This window comes from Dendropsophus ebraccatus, chromosome 5, assembly GCF_027789765.1.
Source record: "Dendropsophus ebraccatus isolate aDenEbr1 chromosome 5, aDenEbr1.pat, whole genome shotgun sequence".
Classification (NCBI taxonomy): Eukaryota; Metazoa; Chordata; class Amphibia; order Anura; family Hylidae; genus Dendropsophus; species Dendropsophus ebraccatus.
In genome coordinates this window covers 7,701,248-7,715,863 of record NC_091458.1, presented here as the reverse complement: position 1 = coordinate 7,715,863, position 14,616 = coordinate 7,701,248, and the positions used below count along the sequence as shown (strand labels likewise).

General features: G+C 51.4%; 1 protein-coding gene across 3 annotated transcripts in view; it reads left to right on the top strand.

Moving 5' to 3' along the window:
* The window catches only part of CLPB (ClpB family mitochondrial disaggregase), a 56,189-nt gene that overhangs the window by 33,144 nt on the left and 8,429 nt on the right, over positions 1-14,616 (top strand). For 2 of the 3 annotated variants that reach the window (XM_069971908.1, XM_069971906.1), the window contains exons 7-9: positions 1,289-1,403; positions 10,066-10,143; positions 14,361-14,416. In XM_069971908.1, coding sequence (XP_069828009.1) covers positions 1,289-1,403; positions 10,066-10,143; positions 14,361-14,416 — 249 coding nt within the window. The remainder of the gene's footprint in view (positions 1-1,288; positions 1,404-10,065; positions 10,144-14,360; positions 14,417-14,616) is intronic. The other variant, XM_069971907.1, reaches the window with a different exon arrangement.

The following is a 14,616-nucleotide window of genomic DNA, read 5'->3' as shown; positions in this document are numbered from 1 at the left end:
GAAAAACGTTGCCTGGTCTGATGAGTCTCGATTTCTGCTGCGACATTCGGATGGTAGGGTCAGAATTTGGCGTCAACAACATGAAAGCATGGATCCATCCTGCCTTGTATCAACGGTTCAGGCTGGTGGTTGTGGTGTCATGGTGTGGGGAATATTTTCTTGGCACTCTTTGGGCCCCTTGGTACCAATTGAGCATGGTTGCAACGCCACAGCCTACCTGAGTATTGTTGCTGACCATGTCCATCCCTTTATGACCACAATGGACCCAACATCTGATGGCTACTTTCAGCAGGATAATGCGCCATGTCATAAAGCTAGAATCATCTCAGACTGGTTTCTTGAACATGACAATGAGGTCACTGTACTCCAATGGCCTCCACAGTCACCAGATCTCAATCCAATAGAGCATCTTTGGGATATGGTGGAACGGGAGATTGGCATCATGGATGTGCAGCCGACAAATCTGCGGCAACTGTGTGATGCCATCATGTCAATATGGACCAAAATCTCTGAGGAAGCTTCCAGCACCTTGTTGTATCTATGCCACCAAGAAGTGAGGCAGTTCTGAAGGCAAAAGGGGGTCCGACCAGTTACTAGCATGGTGTACCTAATAAAGTGGCCGGTGATTGTATATACCTCTGTATAGCTTTATGCCCCTGGTACCCACATATATAGCCCCCTGTATAGTTATATGCCACTGGTACCCACATATATAGCCCCCTGTATAATTATATGCCCCTGGTACCCACATATATACCCCTGTATAGTTATATGCCACTGGTGCCCACATATAGCTCCCCTGTATAGTTATATGCTCCTGGTGCCCTCTGTGTAGTTATTTGCTCCTGGTGCCCTCTGTATACTTATATGCCCCTGGTGCCCACATATGGCCCCCTCTATAGTTATATGGCCGCAGTACCCACTTATGGCCCCCTGTATAGTTATATGCCCCTGGTGCCACCGCTACTATTCCACGCACGGCAGACCATGTTTAAAAACCCCGATCAGCCGCCATCCTGCATGTCCTATTACATCGGGGTGTGATCTAGAGGATGGGGGCGGGGTGATATCTAGAGGATGGGGGCGGGGTGATATCTAGAGGATGGGGGCGGGGTGATATCTAGAGGATGGGGGCGGGGTGATATCTAGAGGATGGGGGCGGGGTGATATCTAGAGGATGGAGGGACTGGGTGATATCTAGAGGATGGAGGGACTGGGGAAAATCTAGAAGTTGGGGGTTTAGGGGGAGTTTTTACTGCTTTTCCTGATGTCTCTGCTTCTCTTCCAGTTCCAGGTGGAGCGGAGGAGGCGGGAGCTGGAGGAGCGGAGGAGGTTCCCCCTGGAGCAGCGTCTGCGGGAGCACATCGTGGGGCAGGAGGGTGCCATCGCCACTGTGGGGGCCGGTAAGAGAGGGCACCCCTATTCTGCCATCACTCCTCTCTTGTCAGCATGATAAGCAGCCACATACATCTGTACCTGGGAGAGCTGGGTGATGGCCACACCTGACCCCTCGTGGGGGGGGGCCCCCCACACCTGACCCCTCGTGGGGGCCCCCCACTCCTGACCCCTCGTGGGGGCCCCCCACTCCTGACCCCTCGTGGGGGCCCCCCACTCCTGACCCCTCGTGTGGGGGGGCCCCCCACTCCTGACCCCTCGTGTGGGGGGGAGCCCACACCTGACCCTTCGTGGGGGGGGCCCCACACCTGACCCCTCGTGGGGGGGGGGCCACACCTGATCCCTCGGGGGCCCCAGCAGCCTGCAGTGACTTGCAGTAATGCAGGTATTTTTGGTCTTTGCCTTGTTCCTCCGGAGCTGAGATCTTTACTACTTTCATAAAGTGTGTTGCCCCCCTGGGGGTCGTCCTGCATGGCCCCCTCCCCCTCCCGTCTTCTATATATAGGACAGCTCCTTGCCCAGTGGCTCTCCGGGGCCCCATCCTGCGGGCACGTTATTGCTCACCGAGGCCACATGAAGGCGTCTGAATCCATACAAGACTCCGGCTGTACGTGTCGTCTGCCGCTCTCTGAAACCGCAGCGTGGAAACACAGGATCCCGGGCAATACGGTCACCCCTCATCCGCCATGACAGTCACCTACTACCACAATACGATTAGGGCTGTATACATGGGGGGGTGTTCATAGAGGCCCCCACCTCCCCCTCGCAGGCCCTGCATCACACACCAGCGCCCCCACCTCCCCCTCGCAGGCCCCGCATCACACACCAGGGCCCCCACCTCCCCCTCGCAGGCCCCGCATCACACACCAGGGCCCCCACCTCCCCCTCGCAGGCCCCGCATCACACACCAGGGACCCCACCTCCCCCTCGCAGGCCCCGCATCACACACCAGGGCCCCCACCTCCCCCTCGCAGGCCCTGCATCACACACCAGGGACCCCACCTCTCCCTCGCAGGCCCGCACATCACACACCGGGGCCCCCACCTCCCCCTCACAGGCCTGCATCACACACCAGGGCCCCCACCTCCCCCTCGCAGGCCCTGCATCACACACCGGGGCCCCCACCTCCCCCTCGCAGGCCCGCACATCACACACCGGGGCCCCCACCTCCCCCTCGCAGGCCCGCATCACACACCGGGGCCCCCACCTCCCCCTCACAGGCCCTGCAACACACATCGGGGCCCCCACCTGCCCCCCGCAGGCCCTGCAACACACATCGGGGCCCCCACCTCCCCCTCACAGGCCTGCATCACACACCGGGGGCCCCTCATTTGCCATGACCATCACCTTCAAACAGGATAGGGTTAGAGGGGCTGTATACATGGGGGTGGTCAGTGCTTCTCCCCCATGGAGCACTGTTCAGCCTGATCTTCCTGATGCATGATTGGATACACGGCGGTGAGAGCCTGCCCCCGGGCTGTGGTAGATAATTGTTGGCCAGTGATGAATGGCCGGTGTCTGCGGCTGTCACAGGTGGTGTCTGCGCCCATTACTGCCGCGCTCTTTATGCTTCTGCTGATTGAATTATAGGAGACGTACCCCCCCTCCCCCCGGCGCGGGGCAGCGCGGCTCACCAGGCACAGCAGAGCTGTCCGGCCCGGTTCTGCTATATACACACATAAGTGGATGGGAAGGATTCTTATTAGCGGCGGGCGCCCCACACAGCGCCTGACCATTAACCCTGTGCTTCCACGGATGATGGTGGCCATGATGAGCGGCCTGCCCGCGGTACCAGAAACAGCCTAACCCAATGACACCCTGAGCCACATAGAGACCAGTGACAACCTACCCCCATAGAGACAGGTGACACCCTGAGCCATATAGAGACCGGTGATGCCTCCAGCCCCTATGGAGACCGGTGACACCCCACCCCAACCCTTATACAGACCGGTGACACCCTACCCCAACGCATAGAGACCTGTGACACCCCACCCCAACCCATAGAGACCGGTGACACCCTACCCCAACACATAGAGACCGGTGACACCCCACCCCAACCCTTATACAGACCGGTGACACCCTACCCCAACCCATAGAGACCAGTGACACCCCAACCCATAGAGACCGGTGACACCCTACCCCAACACATAGACCTGTGACACCCCACCCCAACCCTTATACAGACCAGTGACACCCTACCCCAACCCATAGAGACCTGTGACACCCTACCCCAACCCATAGAGACCGGTGACGCCCTACCCCAACACATAGACCTGTGACACCCCACCCCAACCCTTATACAGACCGGTGACACCCTACCCCAACCCATAGAGACCTGTGACACCCTACCCCAACCCATAGAGACCTGTGACACCCCACCCCAACCCTTATACAGACCGGTGACACCCCACCCCAACCCTTATACAGACCGGTGACACCCTACCCCAACCCATAGAGACCTGTGACACCCCACCCCAACCCTTATACAGACCTGTGACACCCCACCCCAACCCTTATACAGACCGGTGACACCCTACCCCAACCCATAGAGACCGGTGACACCCCAACCCATAGAGACCGGTGACACCCCAACCCATAGAGACCTGTGACACCCTACCCCAACACATAGACCTGTGACACCCCACCCCAACCCTTATACAGACCGGTGACACCCTACCCCAACCCATAGAGACCTGTGACACCCTACCCCAACGCATAGAGACCTGTTACACCCTACCCCAACGCATAGAGACCTGTGACACCCCACCTCAACCCATAGAGACCGGTGACACCCTACCCCAACGCATAGAGACCGGTGACACCCTACCCCAACGCATAGAGACCGGTGACACCCTACCCCAACGCATAGAGACCGGTGACACCCTACCCCAACGCATAGAGACCGGTGACACCCTACCCCAACGCATAGAGACCGGTGACACCCTACCCCAACGCATAGAGACCTGTGACACCCTACCCCAACGCATAGAGACCTGTGACACCCTACCCCAACGCATAGAGACCTGTGACACCCTACCCCAACGCATAGAGACCTGTGACACCCTACCCCAACGCATAGAGACCTGTGACACCCTACCCCAACGCATAGAGACCTGTGACACCCTACCCCAACGCATAGAGACCTGTGACACCCTACCCCAACGCATAGAGACCTGTGACACCCTACCCCAACGCATAGAGACCTGTGACACCCTACCCCAACGCATAGAGACCTGTGACACCCTACCCCAACGCATAGAGACCTGTGACACCCTACCCCAACGCATAGAGACCTGTGACACCCTACCCCAACGCATAGAGACCGGTGACACCCTACCCCAACGCATAGAGACCTGTGACACCCTACCCCAACGCATAGAGACCTGTGACACCCTACCCCAACGCATAGAGACCTGTGACATCCCACCCCAACCCATAGAGACCTGTGACACCCCAACCCATAGAGACCGGTGACGCCCTACCCCAACACATAGACCGGTGACACCCTGAGCCATATAGAGACCGGTGACACCCCATAAGAATTCTGCCTCATCATTCAGTAATATGGGATAATAAATGCTGTTCAGGAGCCCGGGAAAGTGAGACAGAAGGCCTGAAGGGAGTTGTCAGTGAAGGTGTTTGGGGGTGGGGGGGGCTGAGGGTGAGGAATGTACCATGTGCGGTGGGGGGTGGCAGATACATTACAGCTCTGATGTTATGTACATAGAGACATCTGGACGTGTCCTGCAGACCACAAGGAGAGCAGATGGTAACATGGCGGCCCGCATCACACCCGGGGACCCCCACCTGCAACTAACCCCCCCTGTGACCTGCGGCATGACAGGGACCACCCGGAGATCTGGGAAAGTTGGGTGATTACAGGTGATGGCTGCCCTGCTGTGTGTCAGCCGGCTTTCCCAGAGGCTATTCCAACCTAATACTACTTGTGGAAATAAATATATATATATATATATATATATATATATATATATATATATATCTGCCCTTCAGGAGCCTGGGAACGCCGTTTGACTGGTCCTGCACAAGCTGATATAAATATATATAATCTGTAGGACACCAGGGCCCTCAGGAGCCTGGGAAAGCTGGGTGACCTGCCTGCACAAGCTGATATATATAGATAGATGGATATAGATATATATATAATCTGTTGGACACCAGGGCCGCTCAGGAGCCTGGGATAGCTGGGTGACCTGCCTGCACAAGCTGATATAGCCTGATGTAGCCTGTGTTAACTTGATCACAATGACGCATTTAACTCGACACTCTAATTGACTTAACACAGCTCCCTGACACAATTGTTTCGTCAGGGATCATGTTAACCCTGGCTACATCTGTATATAGATAGATAGATGGATATGGATATATATATATAATCTGTTGGACACCAGGGCCGCTCAGGAGCCTGGGATAGCCGGATGACCGGTCCTGGCAGCCATATCCAGCTCTCCCTGGAGCGGCAGGCCATGTCGGGGAGTTTAGGCCTCGGCTTCACCCCAAATGAATAGACCTGATAAAACCGCATTTATTACCCTCTTGGCTGAAACCAATTTGTGGGGCGAGCGGCTGATAACTGCGGAGCTATTGATTTGTGTAAAACAATACAGAGAATTTATCCGTTCAATAGAGCCGCGGGCGCAGCGCCACCGAGGATACAAATGTAGGAAATAAAAGCCGCGTCTGCCGAGCCCCCGGGGAGGGGAGGGGGGGGGGCGCCTTTGTCTTGTCATTTCCTTGAAGTAAACACAAGACAGCGGCTGCGAGAGGGACGCGCAGGAAGCGGAGAGCAGAGGGGCCCCGGACCCCCGGTCACTGGGAATCCGCTGACCTCCAGTCATACCCAGAATCCCCATTACACACGCCCCTCTGCTGCATTGTATTCTGGGGGTTGTAGCTTCACACCTGTAGTGTCTCAGAACCGACAGGGAGACAACGAGGAAGAGAACACAGCTCCGCATGGGACTAGAGCTTAGTGATACACATGTGACCACCCACACCCATCATATACCACACCTGTGACTCCACCCACACCAATCATATACAGTACCTGTGACTCCACCCACTGCCATAATATACTGTACCTGTGACCCCACCCACTGCCATCATATACTGTACCTGTGACTCCACCCACAACAATCATATACAGTACCTGTGACTCCACCCACTGCCATCATATCCTGTACCTGTGACTCCACCCACTGCCATCATATACTGTACCTGTGACTCCACCCACACCAATCATATACAGTACCTGTGACTCCACCGACTGCCATCATATACTGTACCTGTGACCCCACCCACACCCATCATATACCACACCTGTCATATGCCATACCTGTGACTCCACCCACACCCATCATATGCCGTACCTGTGACTCCACCCACACCTGTCATATGCCGTACCTGTGACTCCACCCACACCTGTCATATGCCATACCTGTGACTCCACCCACACCTGTCATATGTCGTACCTGTGACTCCACAAACACCCGTCATATGCCGTGCCTGTGACTCCACCCACACCTGTCATATGCCGTACCTGTGACTCCACCCACACCAGTCATATGCCGTACCTGTGACTCCACCCACACCAGTCATATGCCATACCTGTGACTACACCCACACCTGTCATATACCGTACCTGTGACTCCACCCACACCTGTCATATGCCGTACCTGTGACTCCACCCACACCCGTCATATGCCGTACCTGTGACTCCACCCACACCTTTCATATGCTGTACCTGTGACCCCACCCACACCCATCATATACCACACCTGTCATATGCCATACCTGTGACTCCACCCACACCCATCATATGCCGTACCTGTGACTCCACCCACACCTGTCATATGCCGTACCTGTGACTCCACCCACACCTGTCATATGCCGTACCTGTGACTCCACCCACACCTGTCATATGTCGTACCTGTGACTCCACAAACACCCGTCATATGCCGTGCCTGTGACTCCACCCACACCTGTCATATGCCGTACCTGTGACTCCACCCACACCAGTCATATGCCGTACCTGTGACTCCACCCACACCAGTCATATGCCATACCTGTGACTACACCCACACCTGTCATATACCGTACCTGTGACTCCACCCACACCTGTCATATGCCGTACCTGTGACTCCACCCACACCCGTCATATGCCGTACCTGTGACTCCACCCACACCTTTCATATGCTGTACCTGTGACTCCACCCACACCTGTCATATGCCGTACCTGTGACCCCACCCACACCTGTCATTTACCGTACCTGTGACTCCACCCACACATGTCATATGCTGTACATGTGACCCCGCCCACACCTGTCATATATGGTACCTATCATCCCACCCAAACCCATCATATGCTGTACCTGTGACCCCACCCACACACGTCATATGCCGTACCTGTGACCCAACCCACACCCGTCATATGCCGTACCTGTGACTCCACCCACACCTGTCATATGCCGTACCTGTGAATCCACCCACACCTGTCATATGCCATACCTGTGACTCCACCCACACCTGTCATATACCGTACCTGTAATCCCACCCACACCTGTCATATACCGTACCTGGGATCCCACCGACACCTGTCATATGCTGTACCTGTGACTCCACCCACACCTGTCATATACCGTACTTGTGACTCCACCCACACCTGTCATACACCCACCTGTGACTCCACCCATACCTGCCATATACCATACCTGTGATCCCACCCACCCCTGTCATATACCGTACCTGTAATCCCACCCACACCTGTCATATACCGTATGTGTGACTCCAAACACACCTGTCTTACCTTACCTGTGACTCCATCCACATCTGTCATATACAGTACCTGTGATCCCACCCACATCTGTCATATACCATACCTGTGACTCCACCTACACCCATCATATGCCGTACCTGTGATCCCACCGACACCTGTCATATACCGTACCTGTGACCCCACCCACACCTGTCATATACAGTATCTGTGATCCCACCCACTCCTGTCATATACCGTACCTGTGATCCCACCGACACCTGTCATATGCCGTACCTGTGACTCCACCCACACCTGTCATATACCATACCTGTGACTCCACCCATACCTGTCATATACCATACCTGTGACTCCACCCATACCTGTCATATACCATACCTGTGACTCCACCCATACCTGTCCTACACCCACCTGTGACCACCCACACCTGTCATATACCGTACCTGTGACTCCATCCACACCTGTCATATACCATACCTGTGACTTCACCCATACCTGTCATATACCATACCTGTGACTCCACCCACATCTGTCATATATAGTACTTGTGATCCCACCCATACCTGTCATATACCGTACCTGTGACTCCACCCACTTCTGTCATATACAGTACTTGTGATCCCACCCACACCTGTCATATACCGTATGTGTGACTCCACCCACACCTGTCATACACCCACCCGTGACTAGACCCACACCTGTTATGAAGTGATTTCCCCCTAGCCCCCATTTATTTATAAGCAGTGATCTCCCCAGGCCCCTCTGTATATATGAATGGTGGTCTCCCCCAGGCCCCTAAATATGAGGCGTTCTCCCCCTGTATATATGAGGTGGTCTCCCCCTGTATATATGAGGGGGGTCCCCCCATGTATATAATGTGGTCTCCCCCTGTATATATGAAGGGGGTCCCCCCATGTATATAAGGTGGTCCCCCCCTGTATATATGAGGGGGCTCCCCCTGTATATAAGGTGGTCTTCCCGTATATGAGGTGGTCTCCCCCTGTATATATGAGGTGGTCTCCCCCTGTAGATAAGGTGGTCTCCCCCTGTATATATGAGGGGGCTCCCCCTGTATATAAGGTGGTCTTCCCGTATATGAGGTGGTCTCCCCCTGTATATATGAGGTGGTCTCCCCCTGTAGATAAGGTGGTCTCCCCCTGTATATATGAGGTGGTCTCCCCCTGTATATATGAGGTGGTCTCTCCCTGTATATAAGGTGGTCTCTCCCTGTATATATGAGGTGGTCTCCCGGTATATAAGGTGGTCTCTCCCCGTATATATGAGGTGGTCTCCCGGTATATAAGGTGGTCTCTCCCCGTATATATGAGGTGGTCTCCCCGTATGAGGTGGTCTCCCCCCGTATATATGAGGTGGTCTCCCCGTATGAGGTGGTCTCCCCCCGTATATATGAGGTGGTCTCTCCCTGTATATATGAGGTGGTCTCCCCGTATATAAGGTGGTGGTGGTCTCCCCGTATATGAGGCGGTCTCCCCTGCACTGATCAGATTTGGAGGGGAGGCTGATGGTGAAGGACGCCTCGACCTTCATCTCCCGGTCTCCTAGAGACGCTCATCCCGAGTCCTGGACCCCGCTCCCCTCTCCGCCGTCTCCTCGGGTCCCTCCCGCGCCCCCGTCTCCCTGACAACCCTGAGTGCACATCCAGGAAGAGTTGATGTGAGCCGGGCTCTGGGCAGCGCTCCATATCCATACTAACCTGATTAGTGTCCTGTGGGGGCGCTGGCCGCTAATCGCATTACCTCTAATGGCTGTGAGGATGTGAGTGAGCGCAGGGCCGCCCAGGATACTTAGTGATAATTACCCTCCCGCCTCTGGCACTGATGTATATATCTCTTCTCTCCTCCATATGGCGGCCTCTCCAGCCATCCGCAGGAAGGAGAACGGCTGGTACGATGAAGAGCACCCCCTCGTCTTCTTGTTCCTCGGATCCTCCGGGATAGGTGATCATCTCACGGGATACTTCTGGATTGTTATTAATATGTATTTCTATATTCACATCGTCCAGTGATGATAATAAACGTCTCTGCCTAGCGCCCATGTTAGTGGGAAATACCTCTAATCTGTCCAAAAAAAAGGGAAGAAATAGGATGAAAAGGGGATAAGTGCGTCAAAATGGAATAAACGACTAAATAAATATAAATATATATATATATATATATATATATATATATATATATATATACAAAAGTATATAAACAAACACAAATATATAAAAATACAAATATATATAAATACAAAAAAATATGAAGAAATAGGATGATAAGGTGATAAATGCGTCAATATGGAATAAACGGGGGAAAAAATGCATTATATACACACACACAAAATATATAAATTAATACAAATATATAGAAATCTATCTAAATAATACAAAAAAATATAAACAGCGCTAAATAAATTTAAACATATAAATAAAAATGCAAAGTATATATGTGAAAAATGAGATCTACAGTGAGATAATAGAAATAAAAAGGAGATCATAAATATGTAAATAGTAGTTAAAATAAAAAAAAAAAAAATATATATATATATATTTTTTTTTTAAATCGCAAAAGAGATAAAAAATGTTAAATATAGTTAAAAATACAGTTTAAATATCTTAAAATAAGAAATACAATGGTAAAAATATTAGCAATAATAAATATGTAAGTAATAGTTAAAATAACAAAGAATCTGAAGAGAAAACCATAAAAATCATCACACAATAAAAGCTAAGAATAGGACTATATATATATAATATCTCTCTCTCTCTCTCTCTTAGAGTAAGAGAATGGCTTGGTTTGAGCGCCCCCTGTGCACAGTATAGTATTGTAGTTGCAGTACCTGACACCACCCATGGCCAGTGGTGGCGCTGTTATTGGTAGACTGCAGCCATGTTTCTCTCGTCCTGGAGCCTTAGGTGGTAATATGCTTGTTAATGACATCAGTGTCCGCTGCCTGTCCGTCCCCATAATGATTGGCGCTCCCTCAGATATTAGTGTCGGGGGTCCTGTGATGGTGCTGTACGCAGCCCCCTGTAATGATTACAGCTCAATATGTGATATTACAGTCCTGGCACCGATGACATCCATCACTGTCACCAGCAGTCTATAAAAACATTAAGAGAACCCCGGCCCCGGCTGGCGGGAGATTTATCACTACATGACGGGGGGAGCGGGACAAGATAGGATGACAGGGTCACATGACTGCGGCCGCTGGGCCCAGCGCACACCTCTCGGGTGACAGATCAGACTGCAGCCAGTGTACATGATATACAACTCATAGACCTGCATACAGGGATAGTGTTATTACATTGCGTCCCGATGTGCCCACCCACCATGGCTGCTGTACCCCTAGAGCTGTATACAGGGGTGTTACCACACTCATACAGCTGTATACAGGGATGTTACCACACTCATACACCTGTATACAGGGGTGTTACCACACTCATAGAGCTGTATACAGGGATGTTACCACACTCTTAGACCTGTATACAGGGGTGTTACCACACTCATAGACCTGTATACAGGGATGTTACCACACTCATAGAGCTGTATACAGGGATGTTACCACACTCATAGAGCTGTATACAGGGGTGTTACCACACTCATAGACCTGTATACAGGGATGTTACCACACTCATACAGCTGTATACAGGGGTGTTACCACACTCATAGAGCTGTATACAGGGTGTTACCACACTTATAGAGCTGTATACAGGGGTGTTACCACACTCATACAGCTGTATACAGGGTGTTACCACACTCATAGACCTGTATACAGGGGTGTTACCACACTCATACACCTGTATACAGGGGTGTTACCACACTCATAGAGCTGTATACAGGGTGTTACCACACTCATACACCTGTATACAGGGGTGTTACCACACTCGTACACCTGTATACAGGGGTGTTACCACACTCATAGAGCTGTATACAGGGGTGTTACCACACTCATAGAGCTGTATACAGGGATGTTACCACACTCATAGACCTGTATACAGGGTGTTACCACACTCATACACCTGTGTACAGAGGTGTTACCACACTCATAGACCTGTATACAGGGGTGTTACCACACTCATACACCTGTATACAGGGGTGTTACCACACTCATAGAGCTGTATACAGGGTGTTACCACACTCATAGAGCTGTATACAGGGTGTTACCACACTCATACACCTGTATACAGGGGTGTTACCACACTCGTACACCTGTATACAGGGGTGTTACCACACTCATAGAGCTGTATACAGGGGTGTTACCACACTCATAGAGCTGTATACAGGGATGTTACCACACTCATAGACCTGTATACAGGGTGTTACCACACTCATACACCTGTGTACAGAGGTGTTACCACACTCATAGACCTGTATACAGGGGTGTTACCACACTCATACACCTGTATACAGGGGTGTTACCACACTCATAGAGCTGTATACAGGGTGTTACCACACTCATAGACCTGTATACAGGGGTGTTACCACACTCATACACCTGTATACAGGGGTATTACCACACTCATAGACCTGTATACAGGGTGTTACCACACTCATAGACCTGTATACAGGGGGGTTACCACACTCATAGACCTGTATACAGGGTGTTACCACACTCATAGACCTGTATACAGGGGTGTTACCACACTCATACACCTGTATACAGGGGTGTTACCACACTCATAGAGCTGTATACAGGGTGTTACCACACTCATACACCTGTATACAGGGGTGTTACCACACTCATACACCTGTATACAGGGGTGTTACCACACTCATAGACCTGTATACAGGGTGTTACCACACTCATAGAGCTGTATACAGGGGTATTGCCACACTCATAGACCTGTATACAGGGGTGTTACCACACTCATACAGCTGTATACAGGGGGGTTACCACACTCATACAGCTGTATACAGGGTGTTACCACACTCATACACCTGTATACAGGGGTGTTACCACACTCATACAACTGTATACAGGGGTGTTACCACACTCATACACCTGTATACAGGGGTGTTACCACACTCATAGACCTGTATACAGGGGTGTTACCACACTCATAGAGCTGTATACAGGGGTGTTACCACACTCATAGAGCTGTATACAGGGGTGTTACCACACTCATACAGCTGTATACAGGGGTGTTACCACACTCATACAGCTGTATACAGGGTGTTACCACACTCATAGACCTGTATACAGGGGTGTTACCACACTTATACACCTGTATACAAAGGGGTTACCACACTCATACAGCTGTATACAGGGGGGTTACCACACTCATACAGCTGTATACAGGGGGGTTACCACACTCATACAGCTGTATACAGGGATGTTACCACACTCATAGACCTGTATACAGGGGTGTTACCACACTCATACAGCTGTATACAGGGGGGTTACCACACTCATAGAGCTGTATACAGGGATGTTACCACACTCATATAGACCTGTATACAGGGGGGTTACCACACTCCTACACCTGTATACAGGGGTGTTACCACACTCATACACCTGTATACAGGGATGTTACCACACTTATAGAGCTGTATACAGGGTGTTACCACACTCACAGACCTGTATACAGGGATGTTACCACACTCATACACCTGTATACAGGGGTGTTACCACACTCATAGACCTGTATACAGGGGTGTTACCACACTCATAGACCTGTATACAGGGGTGTTACCACACTCATAGACCTGTATACAGGGGTGTTACCACACTCATAGACCTGTATACAGGGGTGTTACCACACTCATAGAGCTGTATACAGGGGTGTTACCATACTCATAGAGCTGTATACAGGGGTGTTACCACACTCATAGAGCTGTATACAGGGATGTTACCACACTCATACACCTGTATACAGGGTGTTACCACACTCATAGAGCTGTATACAGGGGTGTTACCACACTCATAGAGCTGTATACAGGGATGTTACCACACTCATACACCTGTATACAGGGTGTTACCACACTCATACAGCTGTATACAGGGGGGTTACCACACTCATAGAGCTGTATACAGGGGTATTACCACACTCATAGAGCTGTATACAGGGATGTTACCACACTCATAGACCTGTATACAGGGTGTTACCACACTCATAGAGCTCATAGTTGGGGATGTAATAACATTATATTGTCTCTTTCCTTTTCTGTAGGTAAAACAGAGTTGGCCAAGCAGACTGCGCGTTACCTGCACAAGGACATCAAGAAGGTGAGGACTCCACCATCCTATAATCCAGCACCCTGTACTTCCCTGTAATCCAGCATCCTATATTCCGCCAGTCTCTATTCCACCATCCTCTAATCTGCCATCCTATAATCCAGCACCCTGTACTCCACCATCCCATATTCTGCCATCATATAATCCACCATCCCATATTCTGCCATCCTATAATCCACCATCCTATAATC